Here is a 21,121-nt window from a genome sequence, read left to right as displayed (position 1 = left end):
TGTGTGTATGTGTGAGCATGTGTGTGAGAGAGTGTGTGAGTGTGTGTGTGTGTGTGTGTGTGTATGTGTGTGTGTGAGAGAGTGTGTGAGTGTGAGGGTGTGTGAGAGAGAGTGTGTGAGTGTGTGTGTGTGAGGGTGTGTGTGTGTGTGTGTGTGTGTGAGTGTGACAGTGTGTCTGTGTGTCTGTGTGTCTGTGAGTGTGTGAGTGTGTGTGAGTGTGTGTGTGTGTGTGTGTGTGTGTGTGTGTAGGTCAGAGAAGGACAGATTTGCAATCACCTATTAAAGTTTAACTAACCACCCGATACACAGAAGAGCTGAGAGTTCACCACACACACACACACACACACACACACACACACACACACACACACACACACATACACCCACACACAGAGAGAGAGAGAGTGAGAAGCTAAGGTGGACATCTACACACTGCCAGTCAGAGTTTGTTGACACTTTTATAATAATAATAATAATAATAATAATAATAATAATTAATGTATAACGGAGAGATTAACAGTATGAAATAAAACACATGGGATTATGCAGTGAGACAGAAAGATTTTTAAATAAATCCAAAATGGTTTATGTTTTAAATTCCTGAAGCTTTCAACTCTCACCATATTCCCAAATAACACCTCACTGGTTCTCCTGACAAACTCCATCTACAATCTCCTCTAACAAAAACCTACTTACAATATATATAAAATATATAAACATTTATCCTTTATTTAAATGATCTGCTTCAGTTGCTTAAATTAACTGGGATTTTATGATTATTTCCTTCTTTTAGACAAGAGGATGGAATTATACTGTGATATCTCAGAGTTCAGAGGTCATTCTCATCCATTTTAATCTAATCTCTTTTACATCAGATTTACTGCAGATTATATTAAATCATTTCAAAGTTATGAATTTCTGAACATATAATTGTTAACGATTTGAGTTATTTAATTCTGATTTCATGTTTTACTCATAATTACGTTAAAGGTTTTTCACTTATTTCAATGTTTGAGTGATTTTGTTAGTGTCTCTGTTTTATTAAGATTAAATCCAGATTTCAGGTTTATTTGACGTTTTTGGCTGAATTTAGATTTCTGTCAGCTGTAGGGAGGAAGTGGCACTCGATTGTGTCATTGCACTTCCTGTCATGACAGAATTGAGAATCGAAATTGCACTGAATCATTACTTAAGAAGAGACCATCATTTCATTTCTTAAGCATGCAGACACTGTGCTGTGATTGGCTGAGGGCTGCAAGATGAGAATGCACTTGTGTGTGTGTGTGTGTGTGTGTGTGTGTTACCTTGTTGGTGTTATCGTGTTTCAGGGCGTTGGTTCACTTAGCCACGTCATGAGCTGAGAGAAACTTTAGAGAAGAACAACAAACGCCCTGAAATAATCTCATAATATTCCACTGTGATTATCTTAAAGTCACAGTACACCTAAACACACACACACGTTTAATTTTTTTCTACATAAAGTGTATCATGAAATAACAAAATGGGTCTTTATTAAAAATTAAATACACAAAACTGTATTAAAATCCAAATCATTTCCAGCGCACATGCTCCACCCTCAGACTTAAGGCCACGCCCCCTTCCCTGAGTCAGACACCAAACATGTCTCGGCTGATCGACTTTACTTCATGGCCAAGTTTTTACTAAAATTAGTTTACATTTTTCTTTCTCAATACCTCTCTATAAAACGCATTTGTGGGTGGGGCTACGCATGAGCCCAGTTCATCATTTGACTAAATAAACTCCACAGCACTGGACCAATCACATCTGATATGCAAATTATTACATGGTGTTAAATTATTCCTCATGTCCACCTCTGAATAATGTGAGCTAGTTCACACACAGTTAGCTAACATTTATCTAATGTTACAGATATGAAGCTATTACGGATGGGTGTGCTTCCTAATTTGCATAATCATGCATATTCATAGATCCTGATTTAGGAGTGTGAATGGGTAGAGAAGCTTTGAGGTCATTTTTAGGAAAGTAAACATTTAATACTTCTTTTTGTCTCTGTCTCTTTCACACACACACACACACATACACAATTTTTCTGCGTTATCACGTCTGTGTTCCACACATCTGAAAATAACCACAAGTGTCACATAGAAAAGAAAAAAAGAGTACAGTGTGTGAACGTGAGTCAGAGACACAGACAGTCCAAGTCCCCTGTCCCATCATCCTCCTGCACACACACACACACACACACACATCAGAAATTAAAGGAACAATTCACACACATTTTAACACACACAGCACTCTGGTGTGTATTATAGTTAAATGATGTGTGTGTGTGTGTGTGTGTGTGTGTGTGTGTGTGTTCATTAATTTATATTATGCCAAATGATTCAAGCCACTAAAATGTGAATAAATCACAAATTTGGATCTCTTCGTTATGTACTCGATATGTAATCGTTTCAAATAAATTTTCACACCATGTCACATTGATACACAGAATAAAATGAATCTTTGGCTTAATGATGAATTCTGACCTCCAGACCCTGTCTAATTAAATTAATTACAAATAAATATGTCTGACTTCTTAACGTTAAGGCATTTAAACTCTACAGCGCAGTGGATTAATCCGCAAAATAAAAGGAGAATATTTTGGTGTAATTCTGTCCCGATATCTAACTCTGTATCTACACGCTGTTATTGCCACTCACTTTCAATCAAACATCACTTTGTTGTTATTTGTGTAATTAACAGATGCATTAATGAGAGAGATGAAAATAAATGTAATTAAACATTTATGCACTGCTCAGGACATTCGGCCTAACGAAGCTCCCGTGTGAATTTACAAACCTGCCTCTGACTGTGCGAGTGTGTGTTCAGCGTCGATTTTTTCTCCACAAGAAAGCACAAAACGTGGATGAGAAAAAGGAAACAGATCCGAGTGAGTAGTCGGATGTGGTGTGATCACACGCTTCAGAAACCATCTGTATCTCAAAACCAACCACAAAGCCTCAGGAAACCCGAGCAGGAGGAGGAGATGAAGCTCAAAGCATCGGGTTAGGAGCAGACTTACTCCTCAACAAACACCAAACAAAAAATAACTCGGGTTAACGTTATTATCTTTATATTATATAATATACTCAGTATCTCAGGATGTTATTATCATCATGTTTATACAACATGTTAGGATGTGAGAGAAGGAAGGGAAATTACACACTTCCTGTGTATTCCTACAAAGAACTTATAGCTAGCATGCTAGTTATCTTTAGGTCAGTTATTAATTAAAAGCACTAGCGAGTTCAATAAAAAGCTAGCCATCGATAAACCAGTACGTAACGCTGGTAAAGCACTGCATCAAGCTCCTTTTGAAAAAAGAGCAAACACTCTCACAAGTTAACGATTGGTGGATCGAGTGTAACTTAAGCCCCGCCCATTTTTTCCCTCCCTCTACTTGAATTTGTTTGCTTCCGTGTTAGTACATCCATGTTAGTTTCCTTCCATGTTAGTACATGATGAGGATGCTAACTCAGCTCACAGAAGGTTATTGCTAGCTATTTAATTACTGAAAACTTGGCAAAAGAATAAATCTGGATATCGTTATAGTTTCTTCATTCGTTTTTTTTTTGCTGTTGGTTTTGTTCCATTCAAAAAAACAGAGAAAGAAAGTGGACGAAATTAACCAAAAAAATAATTCAATATTTATTTGCCGTATAAACATGTCTCGTGTTGGTTTCCATACAACTGTACAACACATACGGACAATTTCATATCCTTCATAAATCAGAACGAAAAAAAAAAATTCAAATTGCCCCATTACCAAGCCCACTTTATACACATTATATAGATTGCATCTTTAAAAAAAAATGTATACAGCACATATAAAACAGCTAATCATCAGGTATAGTGAAGCTGTAACACGACGCAGACGCATTGTCAAAAAATCCCTGAAAAAGTCCTCAGTGAGGTAAAATACACACCTTTGTTATTTACTCGTTTTTCTGTTCCTCTCTCGAAACTCAAAACCGACTCGTCCTCGTTCCGTAGCTACAATAAATTTTTTACGCAGAAATTGAAAGCTTCTGCGACGCTTCTGGCAAAAATACAGATGAAAAATATTTACTGTTACAGAGACACGAACATTCCTCCACAAAGAAGCAGCTTGAAATCAAGGATTTAGATTTAAATAATTAAACAATAAACACAAAGTTCGTACAGGAATCAGTTTCAATCCTTACGGTGGCGTAAGACTCGAGTCGGGGCGAGGCGGGGGCTAGGAAAATATCATAAACCGGTGCAATTCTCACGTTTTATTTTAAAATAAAAATTACTTGATTTAAACACATTTGCTTATTATTTAAATTAAAAGTTTTAGTGCTAGCTTTTGGTATTAGCATGTCTACTATAATGCTGGCTAATGAGTTAGCCACAAAATAACATTGCATTAAACAGGCTAAAACATTACATACATTTATACAATGCTAGTTGGTTTGTTAGCATTTGTACTGTAATGTTAATTAACGTGTAACATTAAACAGGCTAAAGCATTACGTATACAGTATTAGTTTGTGTGCTAGCATGTTTATTATATGCTAGTTTCTATATAAGTTAAGTAGCAGTACAGTAAACAGGCTAAAACATTAGCATGTGTATTAGAAAAGTATTTAGTGTCTTAGCATGTTTACACACAATGCTAAAGCTTTTTTTTTTATTAATACTAGGGAAAAAGGCAACAGTCATTTTTATGATCCTTTGGCACATTTTGCATTGTTGTGTTAAATTTTGAGAACAGAAAGGAAGCAGGAGCTGAGTGTGTGCTAATACTGACTCGATTAACTTTATTTCAGACCTCAGACGGTTGCTGTAATTTTATTTAGTGTTGTTTAGCTGTTTTTATTTCTAGTCTTGGCTATTTTTTTCTCCCTTGTTGGTTAATCTTTTTTTATTTAGAATCATTCTCTCATTATTATTGATCATTACAATAGAATGTCTGCTAGGCCATTACTGATTAGGATTACTGATTTTTTTTTTTTTTGTATGAGGAATCACACCGGTTTTAAATAAAATAATTAAAAAAAAAATCCCACTTCAGCCTGTCTCGAGTCTCAAACCTCATTTTTCCTTATTGTTATTGGCCACCAACTTCCTAACAGATAAAAAGTCGTTTCAAGCATGAGAAATAGTCCTCCTCGTTAATTATTCATGAGGAGACAGTTGCATATCTGCATAAAATATAGATTTATATATTCATATTTATATATAGATATATTAGATATATTGAAATACATTGAAAAAAGGCCACAGGAATATCAATATTGAGATTTGTGGGGTTTAGAAACAGAACCAGATGCAATCGAATACTAAACAAAAAATAATAATAAATCAGTTATTAGCAATGATGACGTGATGAATTTATATTGTGTGATGTCTGGTCATGTGCTGATATTTCGGTGAGTTTTCATATTGCAATATTGTGATATGTTCCTGTTAGCAAAAATCAAGTCAACTCATAACAATCTAATTTGGTAATTCATGCTAGAAATTTTGGTCATGTTTTGTGCTACAGTAGCTTAGTGTAATTGAATAACTTTTGATGAGTGCAAATAACTTTTGCTCAAAACTGTAGCTAAAAGATGCTAACTTATTCATGTTCGTATTCCTCAGACTGAGCAACAATCTTGTCCAATGCTGTGGTTTTTAAACTCTCAGTGAACAGAATTATGGGGTTCCCTTTTCAGAAAAGACAGAAGTCTGAACGTGGATGTATTTTGGTGCATCCACAATAACAAAACATGTTTAAATATTGTGATATATCTCATAACCGATTATCAGCACATGCCAAGGTTAACTTCGGGAAGTAAAGTTCCCTCAGTTCTGAAGCAGGATTGAGAAATTCACTGTACGTTTTAGTGTGAAATTGTGAAATACTTGTACAAAAGAGGAATTAAAAACCCGAGGTGTTTTTTTTTTCCAACTGTATAAAATACTGCAAAGTTGGTTTGGATAATATTGCAGAAGTAACAAATACAACCTCGACTGACCCGTTAGAGACCATTAGCTGTCATTATTACTACATATTGATTCCTTTAAAAATGAACACTTTTATTTTAATAAGTTTATGACGATTTCTAAAGTGAGATACAAATAAGTACTGAACAGTCAGAATAAGAAAGAATTAAAAAAAGGTTATATAAGGCCGGTTAAAGCGATCCTATGAACTCGTACATGTCCCTTTGACTCCGATCGAATGTTTCTTCCTGCAGAAACGCTCTCGCTACACACTTTCTGTCGTCCCATTAACGCAGGAGCGACAAGAGTAGTTAAAAAAACGATCCTAAACACTCGTTTACCAGCAACGTCACACACTCAAATACGTCAGGTTCTGATACTGTATATTAACGAGAGCCAAGGCCTGAGCGTGAGTCAATAAAGAAATTAACACGTTCATTAGGAAGAAAGTGAGGAAGTTCGTTAAGAGCCATTTGTTAACAACCTTAACAACCTCGAAATGTCTCTTTTTATTTGTGTACCAGTTTCAAGTGCCATAAGAGTAAAATGCTTCCTCTGTGCAAAGCGCATTAGGTCAAAACATAGGAACAAAACAAGGAATTTCCCATGAACAAACAGACACGTCGTTATTGTTGGTCAGATACAATCAGGAATTTTTAGAAACTGTAGCTGTTGGTCGAGATGTATGGCATTTTAATCTTGTTTTGTGTTTGTCTTTGTTTTTTTGTTGTTTTTTTTTAATCCCAAACCCTACATTTAGTAGAGCGAATTTTCTTTCTCAAGATCCTGTTTTTTTTGTTGTTTTTTTAAAAATTAAATTAAAAAATAAGAAATTCCAGATTGGCACCCATCATTCCAGGACAGGAAGTTTGTTGTTGTAAAAACTTGATGACAAATCAGTTTCTGTTGTTTTTGTCTGGTTTCATTTGGTCTCTTGTTTCCTCTTTATTTTAATAAAAAAAAAAAAAAAAAAGAGAACAGTCCATTTCAGAAAGGCGAGAAAAGCTGCCGTGACGGCCCAAACTGTGTTTCCGTGGTTCTGCTTTCACAATCAATTTTCCGGGCAATTTTTACGATTCAACGCTGCCCGAATTGCGTTTTTCTAAAGTTTCTCCTGGAGGCAAAAATGTTTATTTTGGCGTGTTTTCACGTTGACTCGAGCGTATCGAGCTGGAACACGTTGTGATTGGTGGGCGTAGTGAAGAACAGCTGATCCTTGGGCGATCGGTTGTCGCAGGTCGGGCTGTTTAAACCCAGCGTCCGCTCGAAGTCCAGCAGCTGCCCCATGAAGTTAAAGTTGGGCGAGATGTTGGATTTTTTGCGCTTCACGAAATCATAAGCATCATTTAGACTCAGGTTGAGTTTTTGCATGAGATACGCCACCGTCACCGTGACTGAGCGACTAATTCCCGCCAGGCAGTGCACCAAGATACCACACTTCTTAGAGCGTGCTTCATCTGGAACAGGAACAAAAGCGACACAAAAGAGTTAAAGAAGTCTTTTTTTAAACTCTAATAAAATAACAAAATCTTTTGTTTCCATTAAACTGGTGGTTACACCCCTAGAAAAAATACATCACAACACAATCAAACCTCAAGTAAGCTGTGAAGCAGGAAACCACATTTTTAGAAAGCGCTGGAAAAGAAAATCAAACACCAATAAAAGGCTGAATATGATTAATAATTAAACATAAATCAGGAACAAGGACGATGACCATCAAATATATAAAAAATAATGAATTGTAAAATTGACTGTATTATAGCTGTTATATTCTCAGTAATAACAAAGTACACAGTAAAAAAGGACGGATTTATAATAAGGAAGTGACCCAGGATACAGAAATTCTTAGAATGATTTTACACTATAATAAAGAACATAGTTATATAAAGGTTTTTTAAAAATTACATGTATAATTTTTTTTTAAATAATTATATCTTACAATTTTACATTTAACTGAACATTATATTCTTAAAACATCTTAAAAGCATTTTTTTGATGCTTCGTCTAAAAGGCTTACATGTATAATTTTTAAACGTTTTACATTTTACACATGAATCACGTCAGAAGCGACTTTATAAATGAACGACTGAGAGGGTAATTATAACCTGCAGAACTGAACAGAATTTATGATACACTTATTATAATCTTCTCCTGGTTTATAAAGGAACAGGAAATGTCTTAATATGATAACGAGTTACAGCGTTAACACTGTAGGAGTCTGAGTGTACACACAAATACACACACACACACACACACACACACACACACACACATACACACATTCTTACACACAGGAACAAATTAAACAACCTTCAAACACAAAACCATTCTATTTATTACAAGCTATAATGTCTACATGTTAAATTATTAGGTGGTTTTAAGGCGCTTTTTGTTTTTAGAGGATCGGGATTAGGAGATAGGGAGTAGGGTTTGGGAAGTAGGGGATAGGGATAGGGAATAGGGGATAGGAAATGGGGAGTAGGGAAAAAGCAATATGGCTTCATTTCAGACTCTGGGCTTAAACCAGTTAGAGAAAATTAATGTAAACACACACACACACACACACACACAGAGATTGAGGTTACAAATATCATTTTTCAAAAATAATAGTGGTCATGGAGTGTGTGTGTGTGTGTATAACGGGATGTTCTGGTGTGTTAGTGTGTGGTTCCTCTCTTTATTCAGAACCACAGGGTGATATTAACCTACGACCTCACTTCCTGTTTTTGTTTACTGTGTTTCAGACTGACCACAATACCTGTGGCATTTACAATTCAGAAGGTTATGTAAAAAAAAATATCAGTCTCGAAGCTATTTCCTGTCTGAGTTGCTGACCTGGTTCACCACTTCCTGTTCCCTGCAAACTGCATTGCATTATGGGTACTTGGTATTTGAGTTGCTCAACAGATTTGTTTCAGAATTATTCATGAGCCACTAGATCTTCAGGAGACACAGAATTGACCACAGTTCCCACCCCCAGTGCCACTGTAACCAATCAGACCACAGTTCCCGCCCCCAGTGCCACTGTAACCAATCAGACCACAGTTCCTGCCCCAGTGCCACTGTAACCAATCAGACCACAGTTCCCACCCCCAGTACCACTGTAACCAATCAGATCACAGTTTCCACCCCCATTGCCACTGTAACCAATCAGACCACAGTTCCTGCCTCCAGTCCAATCAGACCACACCCTATGCTAATCACCATAATTATGCTAACAATTACTTTAATACTTTTAACAGTATGGGTTCATTTAGTTGAATATTCTAGCTAATGAAGGTCTCTGTTAGCCTGTTAGCGAGGTTTAAATGTCAGCATGTCGGCGGTGTGTAGCGATAATAACTGTGTGTGAATGTAAAGGCCAGACTGTCTCTTACTGAATAAAGCTCCTGAAAGTGTAATTGTAGATGAAAGTGTGGCTCTGAGCGGAAGGAAATGAGTGAAGTGGCATTTCCTGAAAAACACAGCGCACAAAAAAAGCGCAGAGTCACAGATGTGCGGTTCATCGCCATGGAGACGCTACATGTACACTTCTTAATTGGACGAAGGGCATGAAGTAGCTAAATTATTTTCCTCTAATCAACTATCCACATTTACACACTCAGTGTCTCAGTGCTAATCTGCTACAAAGAAAAATCCCAAGTGTGTACCATTTACTGGAAAAAACCCAAAACAATACAATCAAATAAAAACTTAGGCAACAATTTCCACCAAAAATCATTAACGTCGATTAGAAGGAGAAAAAAATCCCCCAACCTCCTACCCCCTCAAAAACATGAACACAAACAAACAAACAAACAAACAAAAATCCTCAGACATGTAGCAAAAATAATTTCTATAAAAATCATGTTTATTGTTTAAGATGTTTAACTAGTTTAATTTAAAGAAAAAAAACGCAAAGGAAAAAAAATTACCATTAAAAATTCAATTAAAAAATAATAAAAAATGAATGAACAAGCAAACAAAAAAACAAAACAAATGTGGAGCATTTACTGAAAAACTCACTTAAAAAGATAATAATTAAAACAAAGATTTTTAAATTGTATAACTTGAAGAAAATATTTTTTAGAAAATAAATGTTTAAAATAAAATAAAAAACACAAAAAATTAATAATCCAGAAGACAACATTTTCCATACCTATAATTTCCTTAAAGTTTTTTACTTTTACCAAACTACAGATTTCTCGAAATCCTCGCTTTTACTCTTGGTTCAGATCTTTAATTAAAATCCGAGGCGGTGGATAAACACACGCAGGTTTTTATGCTCAGATAATCTTATAATCTGTATAATCTTTAGTTTGATCTTTTTTTTAATCTCTGGTAAAGCCTCGTGTATCTTTTTTTTCCTGTTTGATGCGAGCGATCAGGTGATCGACGCCGATGTTAATCAATAACTCCACTTCCTGTGGCTGGAAATTTTCAACTGCAGTTTAATGAGGTCACAATTTTCGACACGGCTTTTCGTCCCAAAGAACTCAAACTAAACACGTGTTTATGTTTAAAAGTACACGTATTAGCTCTTTAGCTAGAATTTATTTATTTCCTGCCTTTGTCTATTAATTTAAATCGCAAAATGTAATAACAATAAAATTAATCTACAGACCCGCTGTGTTATATGAAGAAATATTTACATAATTGTACAAAATAATGATAAAATCCTCCAAAATTTACCCCTGAAAACATTCTCATCAGACAAATGTAGAATAAAAATGATCCAATTTCCAAACATGCTTTAAAAATATATTATGAAAATATTATCATCAATATTTCTATTAATAAACACTATCGCAAATCTGAAGTTTAAAAAAAACATTAGCGATATCCAAATGTTAAAAACAACTAATCAGAATATTTCCTACAATTCTAATTAAACTGAACCATTAAAATGACTTCAAAAGTACAACCAAAACCACTTTAATGCAGGAATTATAATAATAAATATAATCATCTCCCTATAACAAAAACATTCCTAAACACACCAAAACTTCACCATGAGAAAATCACACATTTTTAACCACTAAACAATTTTGTATTTAAAAAGTACTTTCATCTCACTATAAAGTAAACAGAATCCTGTGATGAAATGTGATTTAATGTTAAAAACATTCTTAGTGACAACGTAAATATTCCACACCAACAACTTTCTATTATTAGAACAAATAAATAAATAAATACATTTCCTCACCACAAAAACACAGCAGTGATTCATTACTAGTCATACTGCACACTTAAAAAATTAATAACAGTTTCTTATTTATCTCAAGAAAGGGAAAATCACCAAATTTTTCTCATTCTTTAGTGAGAAGATAAATAAAGAATTAGGAGAAACATTAGGTGAAGGTAAAACATTCTTACCGATGAAGGAGATGGCCTCGGGGAAGAACTGCGACAGGTTCTGGCTCCAGTGATCCGAGATGGGAATCTGTTTGTACTTGAATTCTCCATCGTGCTCGAACATGTTGGGCAGGTTGGGTGTCACGTTCAGAATGTACTTGATGTTGTATTTGCCGAGGATGTCCAGGTTGGTGGAGTCTTTAGCGCAGCCTAAGTACAGATAGGGCAAGATTTGGACTGGGAACGCAGGCTGGTTGCTAGGTAACGGGCTGCCGTCCGACTCTGTGGCGCTGCTCGGCTCACGGTCCGATTCTCCATCCGAGCCGTCGGAGCTGATCTTTAATCCGCTCAGACCCAGAACCGAGACGGGAGGAGAGCTGCTCGGGCACGATGAGTCCAGGTTGGTCTCGCAGTGCTCTGGGTACTCCGTCTGAAACTTATTAAACCCTCCTGAAACAAACAAACAAACAGCGATATTAAAAACGTTTTCAACAAACAAACAAGAAACAACTTCAAATATTTTACATTTGATCAATTGTACGTTAGTTTGATTTCAAGGAACAGGTGTGTAGCAAAAATGCTCAAAAATCACCCCCCACCATACAAAACAAACAAACAAACAAACAAACAAACAAACAACAAAAAAACAACTAACCAAAACAAACCCCCACTGAAACAACAACAATTTCATATTTTGTACAAGTAATTCATAATAAAGCTTTCTCTAAAGTCTCTATTTGAGAATCTATTTTGGTGTTAATTAAAAATACAAGAACTAAAATAAGTCGGTTTATGCAAAAACTATTAAAATATTTCATTATTAAACTATAAAAACCTCACAATATTCTAATATACAGCTGATGTAAATGACACGTACAGTAAAAAACATGAATGACATGAGTTTGGTAAAAAATAAACACATAATGCTGATTTATATCACGAAACAGAAATAAAGAAAAAGTGGAAAATAAACGAAGACTCGATTTTCCAACCAATGTGCTAAAATAATATAAATATAAATATAAATGGCATCATAGCATTTGCTACGATGTTATATTACATATACTCACATGCGGCGCATATTTATATTTCATACCTGGAATTAAATAAAAATAAGCTATAAATGTATAAATGATAAAGAAAGGGAAAGTTTTGGTGAGAAGTTAAACATCATGGAGACGTAAAGTTTAACACTCGATGTTAATGTTTATTGTATAAAATCCTCATGAAACAGTCACGAGGCTAATTCCGTAAACGAAACTACTGGCTAGAACTGTGTAGCTGACGCTACAGATGCTAATGCTAACAGCTTATAGCTAATAGAGCACAGTTCTCATATTATGATGTAGCGTAAAAAAACAAACCGGTGAGACGACTCTGCATCACATTTACACTTTCCCCTGAAACTCATTCAAACCTCAAACAGGAAGAAATACAAACAGGCTCCAAAACCAACTCTCTGCTAACACGCTAACATGCGAACATGCTAACACGCTAACACACAACATGTTTACATTCGTCTACAACATGTTAAATGATCTTGAAACAAAGTAAAATAACAAAATAGTTTAATTAAGAAGAAGGAAGATATTTAACAGGTTTATGTTTTATACAGATTAAACATGGCTGTAATTATCACTCGCTCGCTCACAGAACACTCGCTAAACACTCGCTAAACGCTCGCTAAACACACATTAAATGCTCACTAAACACTCGCTAAACGCTTATTAACAGTTTATATTAATTTATTTAATCAGTTAACAACATCAACACTACACAAACTACACACTCACACTACACACGTTATAACAGTTAATAACATGTTAAATGCAGTTTATTGAGATTTATATAGAATTTATTACATTAAAATATTGTCATGCTTTTGTGAATAAACACACAGATCACGTCTTACAGGTCCATACACGTGTGTGTAATATCGTTTAAAAGTGTGTGGAAATCCCTGAGCTTCACTTTCTCTTCCTCCTTCATTCATGAAATACGATCCCTCTCTCTCTCCCCTCCCCCCCCTCTCTCTCCCTTCGTCATTCTCTCTCTCTCGATCTGTCTCTCCCTCTGTCTCTCTCTCCCTGTCGTTCTCTCGCTCTCTCTCTCTCTCTCTCTCTCTCTCTCTTAACTGAACGAGGACAACATGGCGGCTCGGGTTTGAGGAAATTCATTGAAAAAAAAAAACAGTGCTGTGTTTCTGACTCCATTAAAAAAAAAATTCCTCGCGTCTCAGACATGTAATAAAATTCCAGGTCAGAAATCTCTTCAGCAAACACGACCCGAACATTCACAAAAACTGTCTGAAAATACACGAGCTGTTAAAACAGAGAGGTTTAAAAGTTAAGGGTGATGAAGGTCGAGTGAGGAGAGAGAAGTCAGGATCAGAGTCATCCAGCTGGTGTAAAATATGTATATAATGTACACAATAAAAGTCCTGTTTTACACGTCTGTTATTCCCGATCCCGAGCTTTAGGGCAGGTTTAGGAAACAAAAAGTCAGAGTATCACAGATAGGAAACATAAATCAGTGACAGTCCATTTAAGCTTTTACATTTGTAATGTTTTCAAACTGTAAGATAGAAAAGAGCCTGTATTATTATTATTATTATTATTATTATTATTATTATTATGGGACAGGCTGAAGTCCCAGATACACACAGGAAGTGATTTAAACATTAGGAAATGTTAATAAAAAAAATCTGAAGGTAATCATGTAAAGTACAGTAAGTAAATATAATTAATAAAGCGAAAGTAAAGCAGCGAGAGTCGAGGTGATGAAGACTGAAGCAAACATACAGATTAAAACTCGGTCTGAACGGAGTGAAGCTTTTACTCAGTAAACTCCAGTGTTGGATTAACACCTACAGTGTTTACTCGTGTCCAGCACGACACAAATGAACACTGAAACACTGAATACACAGCACTCGAGGTGTTACATTTTGAAATCCGGCTTCTGGAACATCTCAGCTCGGTCCTGGAGACGTGCTGGATAGAGTCCATCTCCTCTTTGTGATCTTTTATTTTAGTTTTTTAATTCTGTAAAGTTCTCTGAATTGTCCTTGTGTGTGTGTGTGTGTGTGTGTGTGTGTGTGTGTGTGTGTGTGTGTGAAACGTGTTTTTCATAAATAAACTCACCGTAACACACTACTGTACCCTGCGTGTCCTGTTCAGGGTTTAATTTGCTTTACTTAAAGTGGAATTTTAACAGAGTCAGTAAACACGGCTGGTTTTCTCTAGAGAATGTGAAGATGTCTGTTTTGGATCACGGCCTTGAGAATAAAACTGTCTCTGTCTCATCACCTCTATGCGTTACACGCACACACCTGACTCTTCAGGTACGAGACCTGATGTGTGTGTGTGAGTTGAGTGAGAGAGAGAGAGAGAGAGAGAGAGAGAGATTAAATGAAGGTCGGTCATTCTGGGTCTTATGCTCTGTGTGTGTGTGTGTGTGTGTGTGTGTGTGTGTGTGTTGCTCTTACCCTCCAGGTAGTAGGCCTTACAGCCGTCTTCCCGGAGTCTGTGCATGAGGAGCCCGATCACCGAGCCCGCACTCCCCACACCAGCCGCCCCGCTCTCCCCGCTCTCATCATACAGCAGCACGGTGTCGCTCTTGCAGCGGCGGATGAAGCGCTCCTTGTCCGCGTCGTTGGGGATGACGGAGCGGATGGGCAGATTGCCTTTGCGCAGGCGGCGGAGCATGAGGCCCGGGATGGCGAGGTGGATGGCGGACTCGATGTGAGAGGACTCGTAAAGCTCGTGAGAGCGGCAGTCGAGCAGGAGTAGAGAGTTGAGTCCGGACTCCAGCTCGTCCTGCAGCCATGCCGCACTTTTCCCCCACATCAGGGCTGCTGCTGGGGCATCGGGGTGGTGGTGGTGGTGGTGATGTAGGTGATGTTGGAGGGAACCGAATTCTAATCACGGGGGGTAAAGAAACCAACATGCGCCCTGAGAAGCTCCGGGCACGCGCTCTTCAAAACCAAACAAAATTTCCCAAACAGATCAAAGCATCCGAGTAGTTCAATCACCACAAAGTAGCGCTCTCTCTCTCTCTCTCTCTCTCTCTCTCTCTCACACACACACACACACACACACACTCTCTCTCTCTATCTATCACACACTCGCTCACTCACCAACACACACACCGAGCGCGCGAGATCACGAAAATCCTAATCACACTACACTTTTCCTCCAGCTCGACGCGCGTTCACGTTAATCTCCACGAGAGAAGAAAGCACATCCGGTCAGTGCGCGAGCTCGCCGTGTTTTCACACGTTTTAGTGAAGAAGCTCGCCGTGTTCCTTTTCCTCTCCGCTTCTCAGTTCTTTCTTTTCTTTTCCTTTTTTTTCCTTTTTTTTTTCTTCACAGCCCCGCACTTTGACAGGCTGTAATAAGCAGCAGGAGGAGGAGGAAGAGGAGGAGGAGGAAGAGGAGGAGCGCTTCGGCTTAAAGATGCAGTGCACTCACTTTCCTCACCATTCACTAACACTCTAACACACACACTAAAACACACTCGAACACACACTAACACTCCAACACACTTTCTAACACACACACACACACACACACACACACACACACTGCAGAGAGAGATATTTCTGAATGCGTGAAGAGAAGATCTTTCAGCCTTCTACAGCCGTCATCGAGGAACACGAACACACACACACACACACACACACACACACACACACAGAGAGAGAGAGAGTTTATCCGGTTTATTTTTTGCTTTAATACACACACTGAAGCTGAACATCTGATTTTAATTCTTTACGTTTCCTTTCACGTGTCTCATATTTTCCAGTGTGTGTGTGTGTGAAGCTGGTGTGAAGCTGATCTCAGCTCATTTCCCAAAGAACAAAAATTTAACAGAAATATAAAATAACATTTTATTTTTTAAAAAAAGAAATCTTTCTTAGTGATGGAGAGAATTTCTTATTCGCTTATCTCTAACGTCTGTTTTTAATAGAATAAAATATTCGCTAAATTCACAAACACATTTCAGCCAAAACTCTTTCAGTGACATTTAATTTCATTTTACACTAATTAAATAATTGTTTTTTGTTTGACAGAAATGCAAATTAATTTTAAAAATGTAACATTAGAACATTAATTTTATAATTGTTATAATAATATTATGCAACTAATAAAATTAACTCATATTTATAATCTCATATTATATATATATATATATATATATATATATATATATATATATATATATATATATATATATATAGTAAAGATACGTCACAATATGAGGAGGCAACTGGACGCTGATTTTTTTAAACTAATTTTTGTTTTTATTTTTTTAAATCAGTTAAAAACTTGGCTGCGTGTTTTGCTGCTAAATATTGTGATAATATACAGTAACTGGAAATGATCTCTCACACTGTCGGGTCAAAATATTTTAGATAAAATAATACATTTATATAAAATGATCAGTTCCTTCAGAGAAAACACTTTCCGAAAATAAAAATAAAATGATGTTAATTTGTATATACTTTACTTTCAGTTTCAGTTTTGATCAGAGAGGTGTTTACACCTGCACAGGGCTTTAATATTCAGCTTTAAAAGTCAGGGTTGTATCTGTGCTTCAGTCTCGGAGTGTGTGTGAGTGTATGTGAGTGTGTGTGAGTGAGTGAGCGTGAGTGAGTGTGTGTGTGTGTGTGTATGAGTTTGTGTGAGAGAGTGTGCATGTGTGTGTGAGTGTATGTGAGTGAGTGAGTGTGTATGTGTGTGTGAGAGTGAGTGTGTGTGTGTGTATGAGTGTGTGTGAGAGAGAGTGTGCGTGTGTGTGTGAGTGTATGTGAGTGAGTGAGCGTGTATGTGAGTGTGTGAGAGTGAGTGTGTGTGTGTGTATGTGTATGAGTGTGTGTGAGAGAGTGTGCGTGTGTGTGTGAGTGCATGTGCGAGAGTGTGTGTGTGTATGTGAGAGTGTGTGTGAGCGTGTGAGAAAGTGTGTGAGAGTAGTGTGTGTGTGAGAGTGTGTGCGTGCGTGTGTGTTTTCTTCACCAGTGTCTGGACTGTGAAAGTTGCAGCTATAAATGTGAATAAAGAAGAAGGAAGTTGTGATTTCACTGCAGCTGTCCATGCTGTACACAAAGGCCTTTTATTCGTCCGGATGAATTACAGATCCTCCAAACTGTCAGCCATTGTGTCTCCGTCTCTTATCTTCATATAAAGGCCCTTCATCTTCAACAACACATCGGTTCCACGCTCCGAAACTCGGAGAACCACATAAAATGCATTCAAGACCAACTCATATTTCTTCCATTTTTAAACCTCTGTGGAATTTTATAATTAATAAACAACACAAATATAAATCAGCACTGATGTTCCACATAGAACACGCGCTACAGTCGTCGCACTGCAGTCGTCACGCGACGTTCCACATAGAACACGTGCTACAGTCGTCACACGACGTTCCACATAGAACACGCGCTACAGTCATCACGCGACATTCCACATAGGACATGCGCTACAGTCGTCACGCGACGTTCCACATAGAACACGCGCTACAGTCATCACGCGACATTCCACATAGGACATGCGCTACAGTCGTCACGCGACGTTCCACATAGAACACGCGCTACAGTCGTTGCGCTACAGTCGTCACGCGACGTTCCACATAGAACATGCACTACAGTCGTTGCGCTACAGTCGTCACGCGACGTTCCACATAGAACATGCACTACAGTCGTCACGCGACGTTCCACATAGAACACGCGCTACAGTCATCACGTGACGTTCCATTTAAGGGGAAATTCAAAGGTCGCGGTTCAACAGTGACGAGAAACTGACAAGAACATACACACGTAACAATAATTAAAGAAAAAAGTCAACTGGTCTTAGAAAAGGTCATTTGTTTTTTGCAGGTTCCCCTTTAAAGGTTCTATTTAAAAAAGAGTAACAGAGGGTTTCCTATAGACCAAGCTAGAACCATAGAACTGGGTTCTTTGTTCCAGAGAGTTCCAGAAAGAACCCTTTCAGAAAAGGTTCCAAGTCCAGTAGAGTCCCTTTAAAGAAAAGTTCCACTCAGTACCTTATTTGCATACAAGGATCTAAAAAAGTTAAAACCATCAGATATTTATACAGGCCTAAAAGGCAGTTCTAAAGGAAGTGACGTAACATGTGGGTTCTAGCTGTCATGAGTTCCAGAGATTGTGAGGAAACAACAGGAACCCATCAGTGTGCACTTCTAAGGTATTTTTAAGAAGAGCAGGAGAGAAACGTCCTGTCTTTCAGAGGCTTCTTCACACAGCGTTCTACAGAGAACCATCAAACATCTAAAGAACCCTTGAGGAACTCAGTTTTCTGTTTATGTGATGATCTAATGTGTAATGTGAACAAATCTGAATGAACATGCCACGCCCCTGGACCACACCCATAACTCCACCCTTGGGGTTTATATATTTATATATGGGGGGGTGTGTGTGTGTGTGTGTGTGTTTATGTTATGTATGCACACACTGTGTGTCCCCATATCTGTAAGGTTTGTGTGTGTGTGTGTGTATGTGTATGATGTCATCATCACATGGTAGATGGAAGATGTTTAAATTTAATTTCCTGTTGGACTGAAGTGTCACGAAAAGTCAATATCTTTATCACACACCTAAACTCTCTAGAGTGTGTGTGTACACACCCCTCACAAGGTAAATGTGCTCATATTACACACACACACACACACACACACACAGAGTAAAGCAAATGATTGTAACTCAAACAACCCAGAGATGAATCCTGTGACCCGTTTAGATGTTTAGTGAAATTACTAAAAATTATTTCTCAGATCAGATTTCTGTGACTTTTTATCTGCATCATCTATTCCGATTGTTTATTATAATTACGTATACTGATTTTTATATTGATTATTTAGATAAGTATTTAGTCCGATGATTTATACTGATTCACTTGGATTAACAATACCGATTATTTATTGCAATTATTTACACTGATTTATTCTGATAATTTCTGTGTAAATCTGAACTGTCGGATTGTAAAAACGACCTGAAGTGAACAATGTGTAATTAAAATACCACCGCATGGACGTTAGCTTAGCAATACGTGGAATAACATTAGCTAGTTAAACACGGCACTGTTTTGTTCCTGTTCGTATTTGTGTCACATCTCACGATAGAGTCAGCAGACAATCAAAGCTATTCTCGCATCAGATTCCAGCATGATTAGCATGTCAAGTGACGTGGCATCTGGGAAACATGACTCAAATGATGTGTTTAGGGATTAAAGTCTTTATGAACTGAAAATGGCAACGCCCGCAATCCGTTCATCCTCATCGACACTGTGTCAGTCTCTAACCTGAATCCATTATACAAACTAAACCCAGCAGTATGTAACGCTGCATGACAACGCAGTGAGGAAATCAGAACCAGTGTTATAATAGTCATAATTAGACCTCAGTGTAAAGAGGGAAAGTGATGTTTTACATGAGTCTGAGAGATTTCTCAGAACATCTCCACTTTTAAACTTTTCTCAAACACTCGTTACTGTAGCAGGAATTAATCACATAGTTAATATTTTCGCTTTAATAAAGATTTGTCCTTGCTTGAACTTCCCCTTTAACAGGTCAGAGGAACCGGCTCGACCGGAACACAAGCCTTTAATCAGATTTAATTACAGCTCGACTCGTCATGCGAGTCACATTCTCAAAGAAGCAAAAGATAAAAAAACCAAAACAAAAGAGGAAACTGGCTTCCCACTCGTTACGTCATTTACACATTTGTAAAGAAAAGCTGACGCCCGTTTAGGTCATGAAGGAAGATGCTTATTAAATGTTAGCGAGCCTCATAATGGAGCTTAAAATTTACTCTACGGGCGGTGGCCATCTTTTCTTTTTAAACATACCTTACCTTTTTAGGTCATCCCCCCCCACCCCACCCAAATTTTCAGATATATTTAAGAACACACACACACGTGTATGTATGTGTATACAGCCTGTTTATGTATAGCAGGTGCTGTTGTAACGAGATAATCAATGTTAGTCACTTCACCTGTCAGTGGTTTTAATGTTATGGCTGATCGGCCATAATATTAAAACCACTGACAGGTGAAGTGAATAACGTTGATTATCTCGTTACAGCAGCACCTGTCGAGGGATATATTTATTAGGCAGTAAGTGAACAGTCAGTTCTGGAAGTTGACGTGTTGGAAACAGGAAAAATGGGCAAGTGTAAGGATCTGAGTGACTTTAACATGGGCCAGATTGTGATGTCTAGATGTCTGGATCAGAGCTTCTCCAGAACAGCAGGTGTTGTGGGGTGTTCCTGGTGTGTAGTGGTTAGTATCTACCAAAAGTGCTCCAAGGAAGGACGACTAGAGAACTGGAGACAGGGTCATGGGCACCCAAGGCTCAGTGATGCACATGGGGAGAGAATGCTAGCCCGTCTTGTCCGATCCCACAGAAGATCTACTGCAGCACAAACTGCTGAAAAAGTTCATGCTGGTTCTGATAGAAAGGAGTCAGAACACACAGAGCATCACAGCTTGCGATTTGTGTTTCTTTAATATTACTATGCTTTAAACATGCCAACGCCATTTAAGAAACTATATTAACTGGTGCTTGGCTTTCGCACATGCTGCTTCTCCTTCATCTCGTAGGATATGATGCACACACACAGGTGAATTTTATTTCCCTCCAGAATGTTTCGTTTTAGCGGCAAGACAACGGATTTGTGAGGAACGCTAAAAAAAAAAAAGGTGGAACGCTAGTTGCGCCACCCATTGATCAACGTTACTATGGCAACCAGTAGTAGGAAGACCTACTGGCGACTTGCAGCGATAAAACCGCT

The 21,121-nt window shown here is 37.6% G+C and overlaps 1 protein-coding gene across 1 annotated transcript; it reads right to left on the bottom strand.

Annotated features, from left to right (window-relative positions):
* Nucleotides 1-4,984: 4,984 nt before the first annotated feature.
* dusp7 (dual specificity phosphatase 7) lies at nt 4,985-16,085 on the bottom strand. The gene is made up of 3 exons (XM_053652797.1): nt 14,798-16,085; nt 11,335-11,763; nt 4,985-7,436 (listed from the first exon to the last, which is right to left on the bottom strand). Exons 1-3 carry the CDS (start codon nt 15,156-15,158, stop codon nt 7,126-7,128), a joined length of 1,101 nt encoding a protein of 366 aa, XP_053508772.1. The 5' UTR covers nt 15,159-16,085; the 3' UTR covers nt 4,985-7,125.
* Between the last annotated feature and the right edge of the window lie 5,036 nt (nt 16,086-21,121).

The sequence above is a fragment of the Ictalurus furcatus genome, chromosome 21, assembly GCF_023375685.1.
Source record: "Ictalurus furcatus strain D&B chromosome 21, Billie_1.0, whole genome shotgun sequence".
Lineage (NCBI taxonomy): Eukaryota > Metazoa > Chordata > Actinopteri > Siluriformes > Ictaluridae > Ictalurus > Ictalurus furcatus.
Note: the sequence above shows the minus strand (reverse complement) of the source record. Positions and strands in the feature narration are given on the sequence as shown.

Bases quoted from the DNA above. Each gene is read 5' to 3' on its own strand.
- dusp7 (XM_053652797.1), bottom strand. From the start codon at position 15,158: ATGTGGGGGAAAAGTGCGGCATGGCTGCAGGACGAGCTGGAGTCCGGA. The intron at 11,764-14,797 runs GTAAGAGCAACA...TGTTTGTTTCAG, and splicing joins TAAGGCCTACTACCTGGAGG to GAGGGTTTAATAAGTTTCAG. The intron at 7,437-11,334 runs GTAAGAATGTTT...TTCCTGTTCCAG, and splicing joins CGAGGCCATCTCCTTCATCG to ATGAAGCACGCTCTAAGAAG.